This window comes from Drosophila takahashii, chromosome 3R, assembly GCF_030179915.1.
Source record: "Drosophila takahashii strain IR98-3 E-12201 chromosome 3R, DtakHiC1v2, whole genome shotgun sequence".
Lineage (NCBI taxonomy): Eukaryota > Metazoa > Arthropoda > Insecta > Diptera > Drosophilidae > Drosophila > Drosophila takahashii.
In genome coordinates this window covers 22,077,436-22,101,221 of record NC_091681.1, presented here as the reverse complement: position 1 = coordinate 22,101,221, position 23,786 = coordinate 22,077,436, and the positions used below count along the sequence as shown (strand labels likewise).

Genomic DNA, 23,786 nt, shown 5'->3' with positions numbered 1-23,786 from the left:
ACATTTATCTTCATAAACTGCCTAGGCGGGTGGGAAAATTGATGCAAATCCCGGGTTTATCCACCCCAAGGGCTTGCTGTAAATAATCGAATTCAATTAGCCGACTCTTGTATAATTTATGAATATTTTCAATCCTTCAGCGTGTGTCGGATGCGTCATGCACTTACAATTTTCATGCATTAGGAAAAGATTTGTTGTGATTTTTTTTTTTTATTATTTTGTACTTTGCTGCTTGCAGTTTTGCCGTTCTCTTGTTGTCTTGTGAGGCATTTTCACGCTTGGCCATAAACATTTTTGAAATTATAAATGCAAATATATACGAGTGCTGTTCGGGGCTCTCCATAAAGTGCATGATAAATAATAAAGTAAGAGTAAATGCCAGCTGGGCAAAGCCAGCAAAGCAAAGCAAGTCAACCCAAAGTCCATGAAACGGCGCCAAAGAAAGCAAAAAAGATGGCAATCATAAATTCTAATAAGACGCGCCGCCACCACAGGTATGTGCGATGGGAGGAAAGCAGATCCCCACTTTGCCATATGTCATCCGCCCGGGGAAATAATGTCCGGGCCCTAATGCGTCTAACGAGCTGCTGCATTTTTGAGGAGCCTGGTCTGCCATGATTTTCACATTAGAGCCCATAAAATGCGACATTTGTATGCGAGGAGGAAAGTCTGGCCGGGTATTTCAGTCGAGTGGGTGAACTAGTTCAGTTGTATGTAGTTTTATATTTAAATATTTAATTCAAATGTTACAATTATAACTGCTCAGTAGTTTTCAGGTCTAAATATTGTGTATTAGTGCCTGAAATATTCAAATTGAATGAATATTTGTTAGGACCCAGCAATATCTAATACTAAACCTTTAAAATAACTCTTGAAAATATGTATTTTTTCTGGTCATATTCTTATTTTTGCATAGGGCGAACCTAGTTGGTTCTAAGAACTTTAAAGCCCACAACTCCATTTAGATCCAGTTAGATACTGCGACGGGGATGCCGCCAATCATCAAGTCGAAATAATAAAAAAAAAGAGCTAGGAATGCATCGGTAGTGCTGGCATCTGTGTGCGAAAAGGGAGGTTTGTGCCTGTATGTGGGTTAAGCCGAAGATGCCGTCGAGCAGCCCACAGACTCTCTGGATCTCAATCTGCCTTCGACTCGAAGTCTGGGGCCTGAGTGACTCCCATAACCGAGAGCGAGGTGCAGCAACGTGCAATTACGCGCGCAACTTGCGTGCAGAAATATTTTTGGATTCATTCACCTCTGGAGCCAAAGATACCGAGAAGAAGATATTTTTATAACCCGCAAGTGTGGGGTAGAGATGGGAATGGAAATGGGCAGGGGGATTGCGATGGGTCCAGGCCCCTTGGGACGTCCTTGCACTTTGTTTGGCTCTTAACTGTGGCATAGATGGCATTCCATCGGGCCATCATCCGGCGATGATGATGTTTTCGATTCAGATTCAGATGCTGTGTGCTGATGATGATGATGATGCTCGCCCACGTCTTGCCGCGGATTGCGACTGGCTATTTTTATTGATCGGGACGCCAGGCCCCCGCCAAACGTCGCGTGCCCCAATGTTTATATTTTTTCTCCTTCTCTACGTTGAATGTGTGCCAAATATTTCACGTTGATTTTTCTGTGAGTCAAAAATGTAATAAATGCTCGTGCTACTTGCACGGTGGACAGAATCCTCGGAGAACTTTCGGTTAATATACGTTTTGTTTATGAGGTGTGTGCTTGTTTCGTTTGCTCAACTTTAGCGGCGATTCGTCTCGTGTTTTTATTTTTTTGTTTTTGCCGTTTCATTTCACGCCGCTTGACGTTGCCTTAATTTGTGGCGACTCGCTTTGTTTAGCACCGCAATCTTAATATATATTTCCTATTTTGCAAGATCTTTTGACAGCGATGACTCAGTCCATGTATATTCTGGGCATTTCCTTTGCGGCCCGCATTTTTGTTTCTGCCATAAAGCACCGAAAATAAAACCTTTTTCGAAGGGTTTCATCGCTGTTGCTGCTGTTCGGGTTGACCTTGCCATCCATTTAGGTTGTTTCTTCTGTTTTACTCGGGGTTTTGCCTTTGCCTTTCTCACATACAATTTATACATGTGTTCAACAAACTGTTTGTCTTGTCACATTTGCGCAATAATTACAGACGCTCGGAATTGAAATGTTTGCGCAGGGCCAACAAAACTCCCACATAATTCACATGGCGTGCGACGATATGGCCAACAAAAACAGGCAAATGGCATTCGAAAATAACAAAAACAACAAATGCGGGCCCAAACAAAATTGCTGATGGCTTAAAAAAATTCAAAGAAAATAAAAACGGCGAGCTCATCGATGATCTGGCTTCTCAGGAATGAAATCGAAGTAGTAAAAGCAGCACCGACGACGTTGAGTTCTCATGATTTATGTGCGCCCATGGATCAGCTCTTATTTCTTCGTCCGCCGCTGGCCGCAATTCATTAGCCAAATGGCCATATAAATCTGCCCATGACTAGCCAAAGCCAAAGCCAAAGCTGAAGCTAAAGCTCAGGGCCTGAAGGAGTGCACTGCAGTTTGCCGTGTTGTCGTCTTTTGGCCAAAACTACTTAAATTAACTTTTGCAATTCGCGTGTCAATGATGACAGGCAACGCAAGAAGCAGCCAGAGAGGAGGAGCAGGGTCTCAGTATCTGGGGATACATAGATAGACGACTAAGACCAACCAAGCAACCAACTAAACCTGGCTGACTTTGGCCAGCTCTTTCCAGAGCTGCGCCCTATCCAACTGTCCAATCGAGCGTGTCCAGTCCTCGAGGTTCTGGGCAATATTAGCACGACATGATAAATATTTCAATGCCAAGAGCGAAGCTATTAAACCAGGAACCCCCCGACCAAAGCGATCTGAGCCGAACTGAATGCCGTGCCCTATTCGAATCCCTCGGCCAGGTCTGCAAATGACTTAGTTCGTCGCTGGGCTTTTACACTGAGGGGAAATACTTCTTTAAAATAGAGAAAGGTAAATTTAAATATAAAGATTATTATTGGAATCGATGAATCATCCCTTAGAATGTTTTCAAAATACACCTTAACCAATAATATTTTAAAAAGTAAACTTTTCCACTTATATGCTAGTCTTATAGATTGCGATATCACTTTTTATTGAATATTACTCTAGAACAATCATTGATGACTCCAATATTAGGATGATCTCCCGAGAACTTTTTTTCCAGTACAAGTTAGTGAGACTCTATTCATTGTATTTTGCCCTCTGAAAAGGCCCCGCCTCCTTTTCCTGGCCAAGCCCTCGAAACATTTTTCGCAACTGACCAACACTCACAGCTCTGTGACTTCGGCTATTGGAGTTGTATATGCGATGTGCTTTTTATTTTGTTTTGTTTTTTTTTTTGCTGGTTGTGCCAACCCTCGCAGACTGTTTAATTAAAATTTCCTTTTCATGGGCTGCCTCTGGTGTGCTCTCTATTCGACTTTGCATAGACGTCTGGCCCGGGCGGGGCCTAATTAAAAAGTGAAACTGTAATTTAAAACGCCAGGACTTTGGTAATACGAACTTCAAGGGGTTGCTGGCCGTGGATAAAGGTTTATGGTTGGCGAGCTTAGATGCCCCCAAAATGCAGTCTATGATGTGCATTAATTAAGGCAACTTTCGCTGGAAAATTAATTAACTTTCCCGGCGCCCTACAGACCCAATGCACCGAGTCTTGGCCCCGAAGGGAGAGCCAAAGTGAAAATGCAGTTCGAGCTCCCTTTTTTTTTCGGCAGATCTTCTATCGCGGTTCGCTGGAAAACTGCATTGGCAACAGCTGCAACATGGTCATGGTCAGGGCACTACCAGCAGCGAGTCCCAATTTTGATTTTTATTTATGATTTTTATTTTATTTAGCAATTCAAATATAATCATCATAAATCACGATTTAGTTTCGCTTTTTGCTTTGTTTTGCTACGTGGGTGCCAGGCGTCGACGACCCATGAATCGTATTGTCTTCAAAAGTTGGTCAACGAATATATATACAATACATATCGAATATATAGCCATCGAAGGCATAGGCGTTCCCACACTGGCCCAGCGTTCAAGTTCAAAACAAAGTACTCAGTGGCAATAGCAATCGCAATCGCAACAATGTTGCAAGTTGCATGGTGCAAGTTTTGCACGCCTCACTTTGCCAGAGCAGCGCGAAATTGTAATTAACTTAATCTCTACCTTCTCCTGGACTTCACCCGAAGATCCTCCATTCGCCATGGCCTGTGCTTCTTGGCTTTGTCAGTCCGATGTGTCAGTCAGTTAGTAAGTAAGTCTGGGGGCCTTATTTATCGGCTATGCAAATATTCTGGGAAGGGAGGGTCGGTCTATTTAAGCAGTTATATCCATAAATTGCGCTTATATATATAGATTGTGGCATACTTTATTGTTCTCCATCGTAAACAGCAGAACAGGCACAAATTTACTTATCTTTTCTGGGTGTAAACAAACAATTAAGCCAAAAGGAAAACTTTGCGCAAGGTGGGTTAATATCGGAATACTTTCAATTAACTGCAGTGCACTCCCCTCGTTAATTTTGCAAACAGCCATTTGGCCACGTGAGCGTTAAGTCATCTAATTGTCATTACGGCTGGGAGTGGGGAGTTAAGTAAGTCAATTAACGACATTTTCGGTCTTAAACATCTGGACGTGCAAACAATGAAAATCCATGAATTGCAGGCACAATGCAGCAAAAACAAGAGAGAACGCTATAGTCGGGTGCCCCGACTATCAGATACCCGTTACTCAGCTAAAGGGAATGCGAAGGAGATGGAGATAAAAGCTTTGATCCGCCGTAACTTTTTAACGAATGGTCCGATTTAAAAAATTTCTTCTACATTTCGATAGGTATTTTTAAACACAACAAAACTGCATTTTTACTTTTCCAAAATATTGAAATTTTTAAAATCGGATATAAGCGATTGTGGGCGTTAGAGGGGGCGTGGCACCCTTTTGAAACAAACTTGCGCTGCGTAGGTACTCCTAGAATCTGCATGCAAAATGTCAATCTTCTAGCTTTTGTAGTTTCCGAGATCTCAGCGTTCATACAGACAGACAGACAGACAGACAGACAGACAGACAGACAGACGGACAGACAGACGGACAGACGGACATGGCTAGATCGACTCGGCTAGTGATCCTGATCAAGAATATATATAGTTTATAGGGTCGGAAACGCTTCCTTCTACCTGTTACATACTTTTGCACGAATCTAATATACCCTTTTACTCTACGAGTAACGGGTATAAATATAAAAAACGAAAACATACACACACCGAGAATCGGATCACAAAAGCCCAGTAAAATGCCCTAGACCGCACATCGCAGGATAAAGCGGCTTTATGCCGGCCCCCCTGCTCAATGTACACACAATGGTCTACCCCCTTCCATTACAAACGATCTTGGCTGCTGACCGTGTCATTGAACTCGTGGGGCGCCTTTGTAAGCACGCATCGCTCAAAAAGAAAGCACTCTCCCCCAATGAGTTCCAGTGAAAAACGCAACTACAACAGAACGAACCCCGATCGAGGGGAAAACTATATGCGTATTTGTTTTTGAAAAACTATACCTGACAGTTGAAAAAAATGCCCAAAAAATGAGACGAAGTCGAGATAATATCGGCCGGAGTTCGGTTTTCGGATTTCTGCTTAGGGAACCAAAGTCAAAGTCAGCCAGTCCCGGGAAACACGACAATCGATCGACGTCGCTCGATCGTAATTAATTATGGTTTATCCAGGGGCCGACGAGCCGAAGCTATCCATCAACTAAATGTAAATAAAATCGCCGGCTTTTCTACAAATCACTTGAACTAAATATACCCTTCGAAGCGGTCAAGCGTGGCGCACGGAAAGAAGTCGGAGACATATTTTCGAATATTTTTATTGAACTGGCCGCTCGGGGCTGGCCGTTTGTTTCATGGTCAGTTTGGTTTTGGCTCGCGGCATAAAACAAACAAATCGGTATTGAAGGGGGAAAATATCAAAGGAGACTTTGGCGTCTCAAATTGGCGTGACAATTGTCCATTTGGTTAAATATCCCAAGCGTTTCTATTTGTGCTGCAAATTTGTTGAGCCAAATTGATTGAACGAACTCTCCAAACGGGTGAAACTCAGGCAAGGTTTTGGTTTTGAAAATTCACCGAAAGTATCTATCCATGGATCTAGGTATCCCCCATATCAAGTGTGGAGCATCTGGGTAGAGGCACTTTAATAGAACTAAACACTCAACCAGCTGTCATAACTCAATTGTCTGAGTGTCAGACAATTTTGAAATTGAAAATTTCCTTCTTTAAAGTGCTGCTGCTCCCCTTGAGACCCATTCACATGTGGATATGGATATCTATTCCTCAACCCTTTCTCCCTTTTCTCGCAGTCCCCAAAAAAAATATCTAAAGTGACTCAAGTGCGTACTTTTCTGCGCTCTCTTTTTCCGATTGTCTGGCTATAGATAAATGTATATTTATTGCCGGTATGTTGTGAACTGCGTCATGCCACCAGCAGCGATTCATGAGCGGGTTATGGCGCAAATTGAATGAAACAAAACGAAACAACGAGTATAAGTATGCAAATAAACTATTCGACAATAGTAAAATGACAGCTATAATGCGCGCACTCCATATAGATATATAGATAGATAGATAGTATCTTCCCCATCAATCCGTGGGACAAAGAACATCTCGAATGTCTCCCCTTTTTGAACAGAAATAAAGAGACATAAAGAAAATAAATAAAATTCGTACAGCAACAATATGTGTTTATAGCGTTCCGACTGCTCATTCCCACGCATCCGTCGCCGATTTCGAGTATATCATAAATATTATCGAAGTCTTCTAATATATTCCTTTGTTCAATTCCTCAATTGAGAGCCATCAAAGACCCTACGACCGCCTTAACTAACCGATATGAGTACGAATACGAGTTCGAGCTTCCCGTTCTCGGAGTTGGACTGGGACCGAGGCCCAAGCAGAAGCAGAAGCAGAGCTCTAATTAAATTTAAATTTCCGCCAAATGGCCTGATAGTCACAATAGGGGTCAGGGCAGCAAATGCATTTAACAGGCTGCCACCCAAGCACTGCCCCTTTGGCGATGGATGGCCGATGTTGCAGCAGTTGCAGTTGCAGTTGCAGTTCGTGTTTTGTCTTTGTCTTGGGTGATGCCTCTCTTTGATATCACTTACTAAACTGCACTGCGACAAATAGAATAAAAGTGTAAAATAGATGATCAAAACATTTCAAAATGAAGTAGACTTTTTATAGAAAGAATTGATACAATAACTTTTGATTTTCTTATAGTACACAATTTTGGAGATTTACGATTACATTCTGATTAAAATTCCAGATTATTAAATTAGGAATATCTAAGAAGTATCTATTAAATATAACGAATCCTTTAATAAAAGGTTTTATTTATTTTTTCTGTGTACGATCTTCCCATTGGATCCCGCATGTATCTGTATCTAGTCTCTGTGGCAGGCTCTTTTAATTAGCAGCAGCAGAGAACAGAAAGCTGGACGCGGGCACTTCTATGGCCGCCTCCAGTGGCAAGGAAACCCTAAATAGAAGCAGTGGTGAATGGAAAGACATAGAACCCCGAGCTCTTTCCCTTCCCCTCGAGATAAGCTGCAGTTGCGCACATTTGGGCAGGCAAAGAAAATGGAAATGGCACAACCAAGTCGCATTGTATGCAGCTGCAGCAGCAGCAGGAACATCACAAGCTCTCCCATCCAGCGGAAGCAGAATCAGAATCAGAAGCACAACGAGCTATCGTTTGGCACTGCCACAGCAGATAAACAATGACAAGTTGCACTCGACGCTTTTGCGCAGATGCAACCAGGGAATGGGTTCGGGAATGGAAATGGAAATCGAAATGGGAATGGTACAGGGAGCGACTTCCTACAAACACTGGCTGGTGCATAATCAAATCCCAGTCAAACAAACAGAATCACAACCAAAAACCTGTGCGCTCACCCAGGGGAGTCAGCCCGCAGGCTCAGGATCACATCAAATGCCATCACCGCACAAAGTTGTGTTCCTCCTCAACCAGGTTCACGATTAATGAAGGGCGCAGGCAGCAACAAGTTTGGTGGTGGCTCTTCAGCACTGAGAAAAATAGTTCTTGAATCAATAAAATAAATATTGAATATATAAAATACTTAAAATACAAACTAAAATCAAAATAGGTTGATAGGGAACTTATGGATTAGGATCTAGAATCTATTTCGTGGTAACCCCATTTTCTCCCATCTTTAACCTGACCTTAAATCAGATTTTTCCCAGTGCACACATAGACCCATAGCCAGACAGAGGTGACCGCAGAAGCTGGGCTGTCTGGGTGGGTTCCCGTGTGTGTGGTTCTCGGTTGTTGGTCCCCATCAGTGTCAACTGCAGTGGCAAATATGGTGACAAACGACACTAAAGATTGCACAGCCTGTTGTCTAATGGGGAATACTACACAGCAATTTATCGATTTAACGCTGCAAGGCACTTTTCAGTGTGTGTTTGTTCCGAAATTGATTAGAAAATATACGCCATTAACCATTAACCAAGGGAGTCCGCAGGTTAATCTTGGCTAGGGCCCAATGCACAGCTCATAACTTCCGCATTTCGAGAACTATATGGGCATTGCTCTGGGGAGGATGGCCAATCAAAAAACCATTTTCAGTTGATAGTTGAAACGTGACCGGCTGTTGGCTTGCTTCGCTTTCGAGGAGAAGGAGGATAAGGCCGCCCAAAAACGAACCGCTGCCAACACGATATCCTACCAAATAGGCAACAACCAAACGGGCTGGCCAAAGCCAGTTGGTAATATCTGCTTTTAGCAGATACTCCAATCGAATTGAATTGAATGGAGTCGCATGGAATTGACTGTTGAGCGTTTAAACGTTTGTTTGACTGCTCAACTGGTTGATCCATCCGATGCTGGGGTTCAATGCACCGCGCTATCTCTGCAATGGCAATGGCTTTTCAGCGAACTCTGGCGAATACCGAAATCATTGAGGATGCTGGCAATAGTTCAGCATTTTTTCATCTTTTTTTTTTTTTGAGATCTCAGCTATCTGCTTCAGTTTGCCCGCCGCCGATTGGTGGAGCGTTTAAGCGCATTCAATACGTGTAAATTGTATGCCTTCTCGCGTTCATTCATAAAAATTCTGACACAAGGCCTTGAGCATATTGCCCCACGACGATTATTGCCCTGCCTCCATCCGCTGTAAAACTGATTCATCGCCAGCGATGCATCACAGTGGTTCGGTTCTGAGTAGATAAGACTGTTGTAACCTGGTTCTTCTCACCCTTAAAAATTATAAATTCAAAAAGCTTTTTATAATATGTATTAAGAGTAACACGCCTTAAAAATATATTAAAATTATTGCTACAATATCAACAATAAAGTTTTATTATCTTGTTTTCGCTGAAAAAGAATTTATAGATAGTGTCTGCAATACAAGGTTTTATCTTTATAGATCTTGGTAAAAATATCATTTTCTGTATTTTAAAATAACTTGTTAAATTACCAGGTATTACTTGTTATTTCGTTTGTTTATTTTACCCTAGAATGTATCAGTTTTGACCACTGTGCACCGCGGGCAGCGCATGTCAACTGTGTTGTCACTGTTGTTGCTGTGGCCGCTGTCGTTGCGATATGCATTTCATAGTTTGCATTGATTCATTTCGGAGCTTCGGGCAGACGCCGGCGATCCAAACACATTAGTAATATATGACCGCATTATTATTACTATGTTTTTTTTGCCGTTGCCCCTTTTTTCTTGTGAGTCCCCGGGGGCTGCACCCAAAAGTAGCGCTCATTTAAATTTGTCACGGCGCCAACAACCACGAATTGTTATTATTTTTTCGGTTGCATTTCTAAGCCCTGGCTCAGAGTCAAACTTGGTTTTTTTTGTGAGGCAACAGAAACGCATCTGACGGCTTGACAGCTGCTCCCAGCAAATGCCCCAAAAAAGAGGTAGAAAATTAAATAAATTTAAAAAGAAACAGATACGAGATACTCGGCGCAAAATGATTTTCAGCGGCGGCGTCATCGCTTTGCCTTCATTCAAATTCGTACACGTACGTATATGGGTGTTGTGCAACTTTATTATTATTATTTATTTTGTTTTTTTCGAACGCATTGGAAAAACCCTGGCAGCAAAAAGCTAAAAAGACCGAAAATAATGAGCAACATTTTTCGTGGCAGGGTGCGGCGTCTGTGAGTATTTTAACGAGTCGCCAAATGGGCCTGGGAAAAACAGACCTCTGTTTGTTCTAATTGATTGCGAGTTTGCTTTTAGTTAGTCTTTATCCATTTGTCCGTTTGTCCGTTTTTGTTTGCATTCCGTCTGGCCGTACATATTTAGAGTGCTTGAAACTGAATGAAGGATATCCAAATGAAATTACTCACTGAAAGGCCCGGCTTCCTCTGCTGTTTGTTGTCACCAACTTTCAATTAACGAAATGACAGGCAAATGCATTCCAACTTGTTCCATAAATCCAAGCTGTGCTGCAGCCTGCAGTCCGGAGTTCAATGGCCCCGCAGTTGGCGAGGGTGAAACATTGTTGACACACGACTGGTTGCCTCGCTGATTTAGCCTTGAAATAGTTGACATGTCGCAGGCTTTTCCCCTCTATACAGACATCCAACTATCCATCCAACCATTCATATCCCTCCGCAGCAATGGAGTAATAAAAACAGAGGACCGCGCTGTAAAAGTTGAACGACGAGCGACATGACAAGATGCTATGCAGATGTTGCTGCTGCTGCTGTATTGTCATTGCCATTGTCCGGGGGCTTGGCTAAGTTTTCTGATTTATCTTGCACTTATTTTCAAAATGTATTTGCCACAATTTGCCAAAAGAGCTGAAATATTTTTACAGCCAACAATGGTGTGGAAAATGAAACAAAGCAATTATAATGAAGACTTTCTTTTTGGAAACCGTCTTACACGCGACAAAAGGCAGGCGCATCTGCGTAGGTTTTTCCAATACAATGTAATTTATTGCCCTCGTGTTTATGAATTAAACTTCCAGTCGAGTGCCGGAGGTATTTTTTCGTAAAGTTTTCTCACATTTGAAACATGAAAATGTAATGAAATTGAAGCGGGGCTTTTTCCCGGCCTGCCTTGGCCAATTTCAAGTGTGCAGCCAACTGTTGTGGGCCGTGTCTTTGTTTATTTGCTTTAGCAAAATACGATTATTCATTTTGGAGTGTTTATAACTGCATTTCACTTTTGTGTACCGCACTCGATGCGCAAACGATGCGTAATTAAATTGTTTATTGTGTGTTTTTATGTTTCTTTCTTCTCCTCTGCTTTCTTATATGGAGCGTTTGCAATTGTTGCTTTTTTTTTGTTTTCTTTTTCTGATTGTTTATGAAGTGCACAATAATTTATGCGCACATTTTAATTATCAAAAGTAGATTGTTAAGTTCATTGCCATCACTCGTAGCACTAAATTAATAAATGTTTTTCTCCCTCTCTTTCTGCTTTCAGGTGAGCTTTTGATTCCTTATTGTCAAATCCTTGGATTTAATTGCACGACAGTTTGAGTGAGTGTCAGGTAACTGAAACCAGGTAAATCGCACGACTCGGTTTGGCTATGCGTGAGAAATTTCCTATAAATATTTGCGACAATTAAAAAGCTATTTCAGCCCGGCTCCACGGCCCATGGCTCACTCACCTCCCAAACAAGCCGCTGATTGATGGACTTGAGCTTGAAACGCCACCAATCGATCCAGTCCAACTGGTTTCTGCACTCAGAACAAAGTCTTATGGGTCGATACAATAGAACGTCTCGAGTTTCAGGAGAGTTTCGCTTGTGGGTCGCATATTTTGCATAGTTTCTATTTTAGTCGAGCTCTTCTAAAAATATTTTAGGAATGTGCTTTGAATTTTGTATGCTCACCATTTAACTTAAGTGTTTAGCTATGAAGATTATTATCTAAAGATCAATATTAATATAGCTGGTGCTATCTGTAATATAATCGTTATCAGGTTATTTATAAGGAATTTTCCTTGATCCCTTATCAAACAAGTAGCTACGCTTCACAGAAAATCTGTAGTTGGTAGAAAGATATTGTGCTTTTTCTAGCAGTGTATTAAAATCCGGCTCTGATTAGAACTAGTTGGGTGCTGGCGATGGCGATGACGTTGGGCGACACGTGTAGCCGCCGTCCAGTCCGGCCCACTTGACATGAGTTGCACAAACTCCGTCTGGTAAAAAAGAGTAACCGAGTAGGGGAGTGAGGGAGCGGTGGTCTTCCATCATACGGACTGGCTACTGTGGCCGGGCAGCATGTGGCACTTCATCAAGGGCAGACGGCAAAGCCGAGACGTCGCCAAGATCTCAATGGAGGGGAGTTTGGAGTGCCGGCTCCGTTTGGCCTGGCTGGAAATTCTTCGGTGTCTCGCTGGGAGAACAAACGCTGCCGCCTTTCCTCGGCCGCGGCATGCCACATTTAAAATGTAAACGCCAATTGATTATTAACGCGCCAAACCAATTACATTTCGTACCCGATCGCACTTAACAAGCCGACAAAGTTCGGTCGTAGTGGGTATGGAAATTGCGTGGATCTCGAATGCAGCTCTTTGTGCCAAAAGATCTCTCTGGAGATTCGTGGGCTCTCTAGCTGAAATACCCTGGAACCTGGGGAGTACTATGATATCTTCAAGCGACTCGCTTAGATATTCTTTACCAGCTTTAAAGAATATTTAAAATTGTATATGGGATGGTATAGGAATAGGTATATTTTTTAACGATTATCTTAAAGAAGTTGGTCGTTGGTATTTATGGTCGCAATTTCGCAACTCAAACTCTTCAACAGAAATACTTTTAAGTAGTATTGCCATGATATAGGGTATTCCCAATTTCCAACCCGAAATACCACTTTCCCATCTTGCTTACATTTTCGCTAGCCAAATAGGGAGGCGAAAACCCTTTCGAATGGCATCTTGTGCTAATCGCCAGCAGCATGCCAGTGACCCTTTTATGGTCAGCATGCAACGGGGACCGATCCCCGAGCCGTCTTGATTGGATCGCGTTGGCTTGTTTGGGCTTTGGACTGTGGTCTTTGGGCCAAGTGGAAAGGATAGGCAACAGAACAGGGCGCTGAAACTCAGACGCACGACTGCTGCTTATGGAAAATGCGCCACACTTAGTGAAATAGCCGGAGAAAAGCAATGGAAACGGAAGTGCTCGTTGTTGTCATTTAATGAAAACAGAGGGGGGAAGTCGGCGGAAGGCGTGTGTCTGGACTTTATGTTGATTTTAATCACGGATACGTGTCACAACTGGCCAAATGCATCGGCTCATCCACTCTTTAGTTGTTATTTGTGTGTGTGTGCGAGTGTTTCTGAGCCATAAAGGTACCCACTCACACACACTCAGCCGTGCTTTTCTAATTTAATTGACAGAGCCCACATCGACTGATGTTTGCGATTTAAGGCGTGCGATAAAAGCAATTAAATTGTATGACTTACTCGCCGCGCATATGTGATCAAAGAGCTTAGTGCCCAGAAAGGGATAGGCAGGCGCCTCCGTCAGAATGAAATTTATAAAATGAAAACTGCATGCTCTTCCGCTCTTCCCCATGAAAGTGAATGTTCTCCCACCCCAACGAACCCCCGATCAATTGGCAATTCGATCAATTTGGCTCTAAGGTCAAATTATTTCGCAGCACACCCCTAATCCCTGTTGACGTACTTGAAAAACGCACTGGAAGACCGGGGAGGTATAGTGCTCTATTCTGTTCTGTTATTGCTTTTCACTTCCACCTATCGATTGACAGTCGCCACATCCAATTAACAGTTTGCTACTGTCTTGTGCGGTTTTTTTTATTTATTTTTATTTCATTTCTGGTATTTAGCACAGTTTGTTGAGAGGAGGCGACTTGTTGGCGATATATGTACGTATTGCTCTGCTGCTCATGTACAACAAGACAACAACGTCTTTAATTGATTTTGTGTTACATTTATCCATTTAATTGCTTTTGCCATGTCTTAGAGATTAAATTATATCTTATACGCAGTGGCAATGACTCGATTCTTATAGATGACATTTTGTTTGGATAGCTGTTTGTCATTCTGGTTAGTCATAAAGTTTACAGACTTATAGAATATATTATAAAGGGTTTAGTGACTATCACAAGACAAAGAGAAATATTTATTTTTACTATATGATAGCTGCATGTGGTCTATAGGGTTCAAGGCAAGCAACCGTGAAATCCCTCGATTGCATCATACTAAATGAATATAAAAATGCACTTGGTTTTATTCAAATTTATGAGTATATCTCCACATGAGTCAGGCATTAAAAGCCCAGTCATGTGAGTACTTCTAACACTTTCTAAGGTTATCCCGTTAAAAACTTAACCGACGGAGTTTGCGGAACTACCTTGGGTTGATTTTTTTCCCACCTCCGAATATTAGAGAAAACGAAATAGCTGAAAACCGTAATTCCTATGCAATCGCTATGTGAGTGCGAGTATCTACAATCTAAGATCCCTCAACTATCTAAGGCACTCAACGGGCCCGAAACGTCGTCGGTTAATGACGCTGCTTGTTTTTAGGTGCGTTTGTGAGAGTGTGTTTGCTTAACCCATTTATTATGTCTTTTGCCATGCCATTGATGCAAAAGTAAACAAGTTAAGCGGCTTTTAATTTTATTATTGTACGCTATACTACTCTGTGCTGTGCTGTGGAGTATCGTAAAGTTAAGTACACAAATAGAGGTGAACCGAGACAGAGATAGCATAGCGGCCCGGCCACTATAAATCAGTCTAATATATTGTTCGGCAAATTATTAAGTCATTACCTGTTTATATGTATTCAAAGTACATATAGAAAAGTGTGCGGATTGCCCATTTCAGCACATTCCGCAACCGCAAATGATTGATACCCCAAGAATAGGAATAATTATGACCTTCGGTTCGGCGGATAGGTAATAGGTGTACTATAACTTTCAGTCTTGGCAGGGGGTCGTCGACGTTCTCTGTTTGGAGATTGGAGGAGGTTTAGTGGTTGGGAGGAGGGAAATATGCAGCTGGGCAAGCCCATAAACAAATCAGGTTCGATTCGATCCAAGAATGTCTTTTCGCCGTCGTGCGCCTCACCTAAACCAACAAATAAACAAACAAAATGTATTTGGTATCCCATGGAAGGCACGTAGTCTAGTTTATTAATTTCTGAGGAGCCGTTGGAACAGCTCTCTTAGGGCCCGCTCACGAACCCTTAAGCGTATGCATGATGGCATACGATCCACCTCAAACTGGAACTGAAAACTAAAAACAACCCGGGCTGCCGAGTCATCCCACATGACGGCCGGATTGTTCCTATTGTGACATTGTTATAATTCAATATGTAGAACGTGTTCGATTTTGAATGCTTTTTATGGCCGATACGACGCCGGTCGTGTAATCGTAAAGTTTGCTGTCGTCCGATGTCATTAAAGCCCGAGTCCTAGAGTCTCTCGTGCCGATCGTGAGAACAGCATTACGGGGGCCTCTGGAATGGAACCGAATCGAATCGAATGGAATAAGATGACGGTGACATAACACGGGCCATTAAACTATACTTAGTTATACTACAGATAGGATGGCCAGCCCATCCAGCGAACGTGCAATGAACTGCTGAAGGTGATCTCGAAGGCTGATAGCAGTGAGTAGTGAGCAGTGAGCAGTGAGGCCTCCTTGTCAGATTTAATTGATTATGCAATGTTTGTTATTATTACCTTTTCGCTTAGCTGATAAATACATGAGATGTACTCGCAATTTCCGCATATTCGTGATGCATGGCTGTTGGATTTGAGTATGCGTTAATTGTCCCCGCCTCCGCCAACACTTTTCCTCGGCTTTTCAATTTGATATCGAATTTCCATGTTGCCTACAACTAACAGCTAATAATTGCTGTAGTTACAAAAAGAAAAAAGTAAGCAAAAAAAAAAATCAAACACCCACCTCATCCTCCCACTAAAAGTTGTGCAATATGCGTGAGCTGCTGTTGCCTTTGCCTCTGTTGTTGCAGTTGCAGCTGTTACTGCATAGCCATTGCTTCCTGCCCCGGCAACATCTACTAGCAACAACATTTTACTTGTTAAATTATTTGCTTAACACGAAATAAAATTTTGTTAAACATGTGCCGCAAAGGAAAAGGTGAAACAACAAGCAGGAGCTGCAGAAGAAAAAAAACGGCAAACGCCAAACAAAAACCAAACCAAATAAAAAACAAAAGCAAGCAACATTTGCATAACGGCGCCAAAGCTTCCGTTAACAATTAAAAGCACAAACACACACGGGGCCACCAAGCATAATAATCATCTTATATCTTAAGTCCGAGGCGCATTACCCAACGAGTTCAATAAAAGGTTGCATAAATCCGAAACTGTATCTTGCCCCCGAATCTCCCGGTGTGTGATAATTGCAGCTTGCAACATCTTCGCTTGCAGCCTTCAAAAGCCAACAGATATTCTTTGATTTTCACTGCTCAATTGGAAACTTCCTGGTCGCCCACACATGCGGCAACGCCGCCCATTTGAGCACCTGGAAAAGTGATGGTGTGAATGAACAAGGTGCAACAGCAAATTCCGCTCGTTTCACATGAAAACCAAATTCGAAATCGCTTAAAACGGCACTTGAGCTTATAGTTTGGACTTTTTGCCGTTGTTTACGACTCTGTTTTGCGGCCCGGGCATAATATAGAGATATATATCTGGTATTTGGGGGCTGGCCGGAGTTTTATCTGCAATTGTGTTCCGCTATTGCCGGCTTAATAAATGTTTATGGTGATTGATGCACACGCTCACTCGCCTTTTGGCTAATTAATTCCACCGAATCCCCATTCCCATCCTCATACCGCCTCTCCATCAATTCCCGCCAGCGGATGCATCTTTATGGCCAATCATAAGTTTGCCCTTGGGCAGCTGAACTTTCCATGGGGCCGATAAGATTGGCCAGCAACTCGGCGACAACTGATTAGATTACCCATTGAATTATAATCCTAATACTTGACTGGGCTGCAGGTTTATACCGATAAGGCTCATACAATTTGACCGTATCATAATGTCTAAAAATATTGGCTTCTACGTCAGTCCACAGCTGTCAAGGTTAATTTTAGTTCAGCAAATTAGTTTTTTCCCCCTTTTATAGAGTACGAATGTCTAGAAAAGGTGACCCACCTCTAACCTAATTCCTAATTTACTCCTCTGGGGGCTCTCGTGACAATGGAGCGTGCAATATTATCCCCATTTAACCCGTTTTGTGCCCCATGCAAATATCCAAACAAAGTCACCTGTCTCTCCATTGCCTCGTTATAACTGACCATAGCAATAAAGGCCATTTAGAGCGGCCGCTGAACGCCCAAAAAGCCAGTTGGCTTGGCAGAAAAATGAAGACAGCCAGCTAGATGGCGAGAAAGAAGAAAGCAAACTGGGTTAAATTCCATTCAAAGCCGGCTTCCAGCTATCAGCTCTCAGCTGGTTCTTTTACTTCTCTGCCGACAACTTGGGAATGGGAATGACCAGAAGTTGGTGGCAGCAACACCTCTCGCCTAATATTTGTCTTACATGGTTTTAGCCGACATTTGTCTGTTGGAGTGCGTATTTCTTGGCTCTGGGTTTGGGTTTGGGTTCGCACAGCGGCGTGAAAAACGCGACGGAGTGTGCCAGAACACGTTTTAGAGACTCTGGACTCCCTTCCTCCGTTCCGCTGGTGACATTGTACCGCTAACTCGTGTTGCCACAATATGTTGCCGCTGTGAAAGATGATTGACCAGCCAGGCAGGCTCATACTCTTAGTATCTCTGGTGAATGAAAAAACCCAACTGTAAATCGCATTAAGTATTTGTTAACCAGCAAAACGAAACGCCGCAGCGGCGTGGAAATATCTGGAATATTTTCACTACCAACTGGTATATGTAGTAAGTAGCCGGTGCAATCGAGTCGAAGATCGAATGTCACACGTGTGTGCCCCATGTCGAGTCCGTTGGCTGAAAACGCGTTTTTCGGCCAACTGAGAAATATACATATATCGAGCGGGTTTTTCTCTGCCTACCGATTACCAATTTTTTGTGTTTAGTGGCATTATTATTTTTATTTTTCATCGTCTTTCTTTCTTTTCCGCCGGCTGAAATGTCAGTGTAAGCCTCTCTCGACTGGTTTCGGCCAAAAGCCTGGCCTTTTGGTCAAAAAGGATGTTTTTTTCGGCGAGGTGGTGCGGCAACTTTCGTTGTTGTTTTGTTTCCGCAACCGCCACCATTTTATTGTGGACGCTGTTATTTTCATTTTTTATTTTGCATTGCCCCAACTGAAAGTGAAAATACGAGTATTTACGGCAAAAGGCAAGAAATTTGTTTGCATGCCGCCGAGATGCTGCTGCCTGTTGCCTGTTGACATAACCATCGATGCAATGCGATGAGGATGAGGAGCCTCTCAGCTGGCCATTAAAACTGGTTAAGTAATAATGATTTGATGTGTTTCATTTGAATGCGCAGAACGGATGGCGATGACTTCACTTCACTCTCACCTCCTCATCCTCCGTCGGTTATTTACAGTTTTTATTGGCGGAACTTTAAGTTGGACATTATTTGAAGTGCAAACGAAATGCCTAAAAGCATTTCCATGCTTTAAAATAAGCAAACAGAACAAAGAAGTTCGTGTGTGGTTTATATTCCTTCATAAATAATTTCTGGTTCTGCTGTTTACACTCGTCGATTGTTTATCACCCAGTTTGGGAGGGTAAATTAAACGATGCAGCGGCTGAGGAGGTGCAAATGAATTTCGGGGAAAATCTGGGGATCTTCCTAAGCTGGTCAAAAAGCTTTTAGAACCCCATAACTTTCCCACACACGACGACCCAGATCAATGGAAAGGCTTCTTTCACTCGAACACCTTCGTTTTCGGATTTCGCCGGTAATTGATTATTTTGGAAGCCCATCGATGCTGTGGGTATATGTTATGTATTGTATGATGTATGGGCATTTTTGTGCTGTGTCGGTAATTCTTTTCTCACGTCATTGCTGGCCTAAACGCTTTTCAATAAGAAACCCAACTGACCGACAGACCGATGGTCTTTGAAGCTGGCCGCCGAGCAAAAGATCAATCCACAACTCACATGTGTTTGTCTGTGTGTAGACCGAGTGAGCTCTCTTTTAGCACAGTTGCAGGCCAGGCCCCCAGTCTTCGGACTTAGGAACACGGACGTGCCACTTTTTGGTCCACTGCATTCGCTTTGTCTGCTGCACGAACGGTTCGAACTTCGGACATTCGAACATTTTTGGATAAATACACGTACCCAGCGTGCATTTTGTAGGAACTGCCTCTTTTCATCTGCAGCGCTCATTAAGCGCTTCTAAAGCATTCGCTTCTAAAATGCATTTAATGGTTTAATTGTCCCAGCAAACACTCGACGGGGAGTGGTTTGCTTCGCTGTCTCATTTGATGGTCTGTCGGGATGACAGGCTCTGTCAAAGTGACTGTGACTGTAAGGTAGAGACTCATTTAATGCAAATCAATTTGGCAAACATACATAAAGCTTTCAGGCTTTATTGGTCACGCACAACGCACAAATAATTTGGTAATTAAAGAAAGACAGACAGTGGAGCTTCTTTAACAAGAACTATTAGTAAAAAACCTTCATTATTCGAATTTTTCGTATACAATCAGGGTTAATCAAAAATAGAGTTTGAAAAGTATCGATATTTTGATAATATTGATACGATAATATCCAGAAGTATCGAAAAACAGCTTTAATCAAAACACCAAAATAAATACAAAAAGAATTAACTTACAGAAGCTAGCCTGTTCAATCAATATGATGAACGACAGCAATTTAAACGAGAACCGAACCAAATATATTTTGAGACCATCCGGCTGGGTGTGTCAGCATTATGAGGCGATTTTATAGCGGAAAACATATAGGTATAAAGTATACGAATATTGAAAGCTCTTTGAGTGGCAGATAAGCAAATCAGCGAATGACATGGGGAGCTGGCTGGCCGAAAATGAAGTGACACAAAGCGGAAATCGAATTCTGAGTCGAGTTAAGAATCTTGGAAACACCTTTTACACCCCTCTCACCCCTTCTTCTCCTTCTAACTGATTGCCACATGCTGCTGTTGCTGTTGCTGCTAGACAACAAGCCAAACAACTCATGACTGCAGACCGCCGTGAATTGGACTTTGCCCGCTGGGCGTAAGCAAATAGCAAATGGCAACAGAAACTTCATAAATTTGTTAACACCGACGCAAAGGCGAATGGAGGCCAGCTCACAACAGTCGAAATGAGCTAAAAGCGCAACAGGACAATAAAGAATGACAATGACTTGGTTACGACTGTTGTCGGTACTGAAGTTTTTATCGTAGTAGTTGTCGGCGTCGTGTGTGTCACCCACGCACACGTGTCCCGAGGTTCCTAGGTACCCAGATCCCCAGGTCCCCAGACCCCCATCCATCCGGCACATATCAGCTTACTCACCTATAGACCCAACTTCACAAGGAAACTTAATTTGCTGCCATTAGCAAAGAGCCGAGAAATTCGCGCTCAAGGAATAGAAGTGCCTGTGCCTTTGCTGGCTGTTTGTTTTCACTGCTTATTTGCCTTGCTCGCTGTCGGCATAAAAATAGAATACAACTCAAGAAGAACTGAACACTGAACACTAGTTGCCATTGTCTACATACATATGCCTTGGCAGCAGCGACTCGGGGCTATTTATTTAAGTGAATTGTGAATAATGTTGTCTGGCGCCGAGTGGCAATCCCGGCTCAGACGACGAGCTCTAAACTGAGAAAAAGTCACTCTTAAATCAAAAGTATTATCGCCAAATACAGAGACAGGCATGGCAGAACATTAACTTATAAATGTTCTTTATTATTAGCTCAGGGTTTGAAAGGTGACAGCTTATACTAGACAGTCTTTAAATAAGTAAGTCTTTCTATACTTAACTTTTCATAGCGTGTTTTAAATGTTTTAAGAATTTTTGGTAGTCTATCTATCCATGATTATTATCAAATAATAATCCCCGTTTTCCTTCAGTGTAGAAGATGTACAGAAATAGCACCTACGCGGTTGCGGATGCCTTCCGGCCAAGCTGGGGCCAAATGACATTTAACCCCTTGACAGGCGGTACCTCCTAACCGAACCCAACCCTACCCAAACCACCTTCAAAAAGGCAAATTCAATTTACAATTTTAATTGTGATTGCAGACATCTCTGGCTCGCTAACCGCCGACCATCAAATTGCATTGGTCCAGGCGCAGACAGAGAGATAGACGGGTTTATTGATTTTTCATTTGGTTTCGGTCTGCACAAATCCATGAAAACCACTTTGCTTGTTGTCTCACTTGTTTCAATGCAATTATCCTCCAGCTCTCGATATATTTGCTTTGCACTCGCCCCTCGGCAACTTTCCACGCGAACTTGACCCTGGAATATTGCAAAAAAATACATATGTTCATACCTGGTTTAGTTTAGACCCGTGTCCTCACATTTTGCACTTGAGTTGTCAGCGCCGGCAGAACGATTTATGGATCTGCCACTTACTACTTGCTATATATAAATTCATGTTTCTGATTTTGGCAATGTTTTTCTGATTTTCTGTTCTGTTTTCCAGGTCACACATCGTACAACCGGCCAGGTGATGGTGCTGAAGATGAATCAGTTGCGGGCCAATCGACCCAATATGCTGAGGGAGGTGCAGCTCCTGAACAAGCTCTCGCATGCGAATATATTGAGGTAAGCTAAGAATATCATAATACCATTAAGAATATCGGAAATACCAGCTAAATATAGCCCATAATATATTTATTCTAATCGCGAGTGCGGGTAAACAAAAACATAAGTAGTGAAGTTGCATCTTATGGGTCAATGCCAGCTCGCCTTTCTGACTCACTCTCTGATTTTAATTGCAAACTTGACTGCGGGACTTATGAATGATTGTTGTTGTTGTTGTTGACGACTCCAAATGAGCTACATGTTTGCTTATATGCACACATATTCCCTTAGCTTTTGATGATCATGTGGTCCGATTGTGTTTACGCATTCAGTTCGCACCTCGACGCGAATTGACCATTCATTTAAATGGATTACGTAAACAATTTAATGGGTTCATCGCGCGGGGTCTTTATTTTGAATTCTACGCAAATATAATGTACATGTTCTCCCTGTCGGATTCAATTCAGTTTTGCATATTTTACACTCGATTTCGGAACTTGTTAGGGGGTAAAAGCTGCTGGCTGGCTGGCATCATCAAATAAATACTGACCTATGCTAAAAACTGAAAGCATTGAAATAGCGGGCTATGATTCACTTTTCAGCCTGTCGTAAGTTCTGACATCTCTGGGCTGCTGACTAAACTGATGTCATTATGGAAATGAAAATATATACGAGTATTTGAGTGCTTTCAAAGTAATGCCGAGCAAATATTTACTGTTTACCGAAATGGAATTGCCTTGTTATGGTTTTTCGGCGGTTTGTTTATATTTTTCGGCTGGCCATTTGCTTTTGCCACTTTAAAGAGTTCCATTCCAGTTCAGTGGAGTTCAGAGCAGCGGGTTCAAGACCAAAATCGCACAAAACATTTCCGATGCCCGCGGAAAGGTCAAGTTCAGGGGGGCTGCTGTCGGTGCACCGACTGTCTGTAATTACCTTGGCAGTGACCAGGTGTGTTTTTGCTTTAGGGGCAGGGGTTTATTAGGGGACCCTCTCACGGGTCACACAACAAGAAAAAACTGCTGATGTAATTGGCTGAGTGGCAAAGTCTGAAACAATATGGCAAAGGCTCATGACATTGTTGTCTGTCTGTCTGACTTGACTAGATTTAATTGCCAAGCTGCGTAGAGAGCTTACTCACTTCGCTGCCGCCCTTTTTTCGGATTTATTTATACTATTTTTCATTTTTTTGTTCAGTTTGTTTTATCCTCACGTGACTGCACGCAACAATGAGTGTCTGATGGCAGCGACTTCAATTGTATGCAATTCTCAGGGACTTTTTGCGACTGCAACTACGCGGCTGCTGTTGCCGTTTTCTATTTTAGCTATTTTTCCAATTTTTTTTTCCGTAAACTGCCAGACAGACAGACCAATCCATTTTGCACCGCCCATCTTTTCCTGTTTGCCTCCATGAATATGCAATTTCTGGCTTAGACCTTTTCTTTCTGTTTCTGTTTTTTGGTACCGCCCTTTCATTTACAATGTTAACACCCCAAAAATGGGCAGAGAGACACGTTCTTCCCACCAGATTGAGTTTGCCTGCAGCCATTCAAACTTTAACCTCGTATAATCCGAAAGAATCCGTTAATTCTCCAGGTTTTCCAGGTGGCAGAGAGACCACTTGATTTTATGACATCTGTCATCAGGGGCTATTTCAGTAATTCTGTTTCTGGCCCACAAACGAAAAAAACATCTGAGTGAAACGTGCGGCGAATCGCAGTCAGAGTATTAAATGCAACGGATTCTGTTGATTAAATGCCCTGGCCTGGCCAACTTATTTCGCTGTGTGCCCGGCTCGTTGAGAGATGGATTTGGGTCAGCGGAACAGCCAGCTAGCCAGCAACAACAACTATACTATACTATGCAGCTGCCAACTTTTCTTTATTTGTAGGCATTAAATGAAAATTCTGAAAAAGTCTGGAATGCAGCTATGGCGCCATCGGCTGGCTGGATAGTGAAATTAAAATTCAGCCACACGCATTTAGTTCTTTGTTTTATGGATCCCCAGCAGCAGAGCTATTTATAATACGACACTGGGAAAACGAAAACAAGTAGTTGCAATCAAGAACAATCAAGGGTT

General features: G+C 42.4%; 1 protein-coding gene and 1 long non-coding RNA gene across 3 annotated transcripts in view; both read left to right on the top strand.

Annotated features, from left to right (window-relative positions):
* Positions 1-23,786, top strand: part of cdi (center divider) — a 49,573-nt gene that overhangs the window by 11,829 nt on the left and 13,958 nt on the right. For both annotated transcript variants that reach the window (XM_017141751.3, XM_017141750.3), the window contains exon 3: positions 21,609-21,730. In XM_017141751.3, coding sequence (XP_016997240.2) covers positions 21,609-21,730 — 122 coding nt within the window. The remainder of the gene's footprint in view (positions 1-21,608; positions 21,731-23,786) is intronic.
* On the top strand, positions 362-11,806 carry LOC138913506 (uncharacterized). Its single transcript, XR_011419275.1, has 3 exons — positions 362-494; positions 11,503-11,583; positions 11,652-11,806. It is a non-coding gene; the product is annotated as an uncharacterized lncRNA (long non-coding RNA).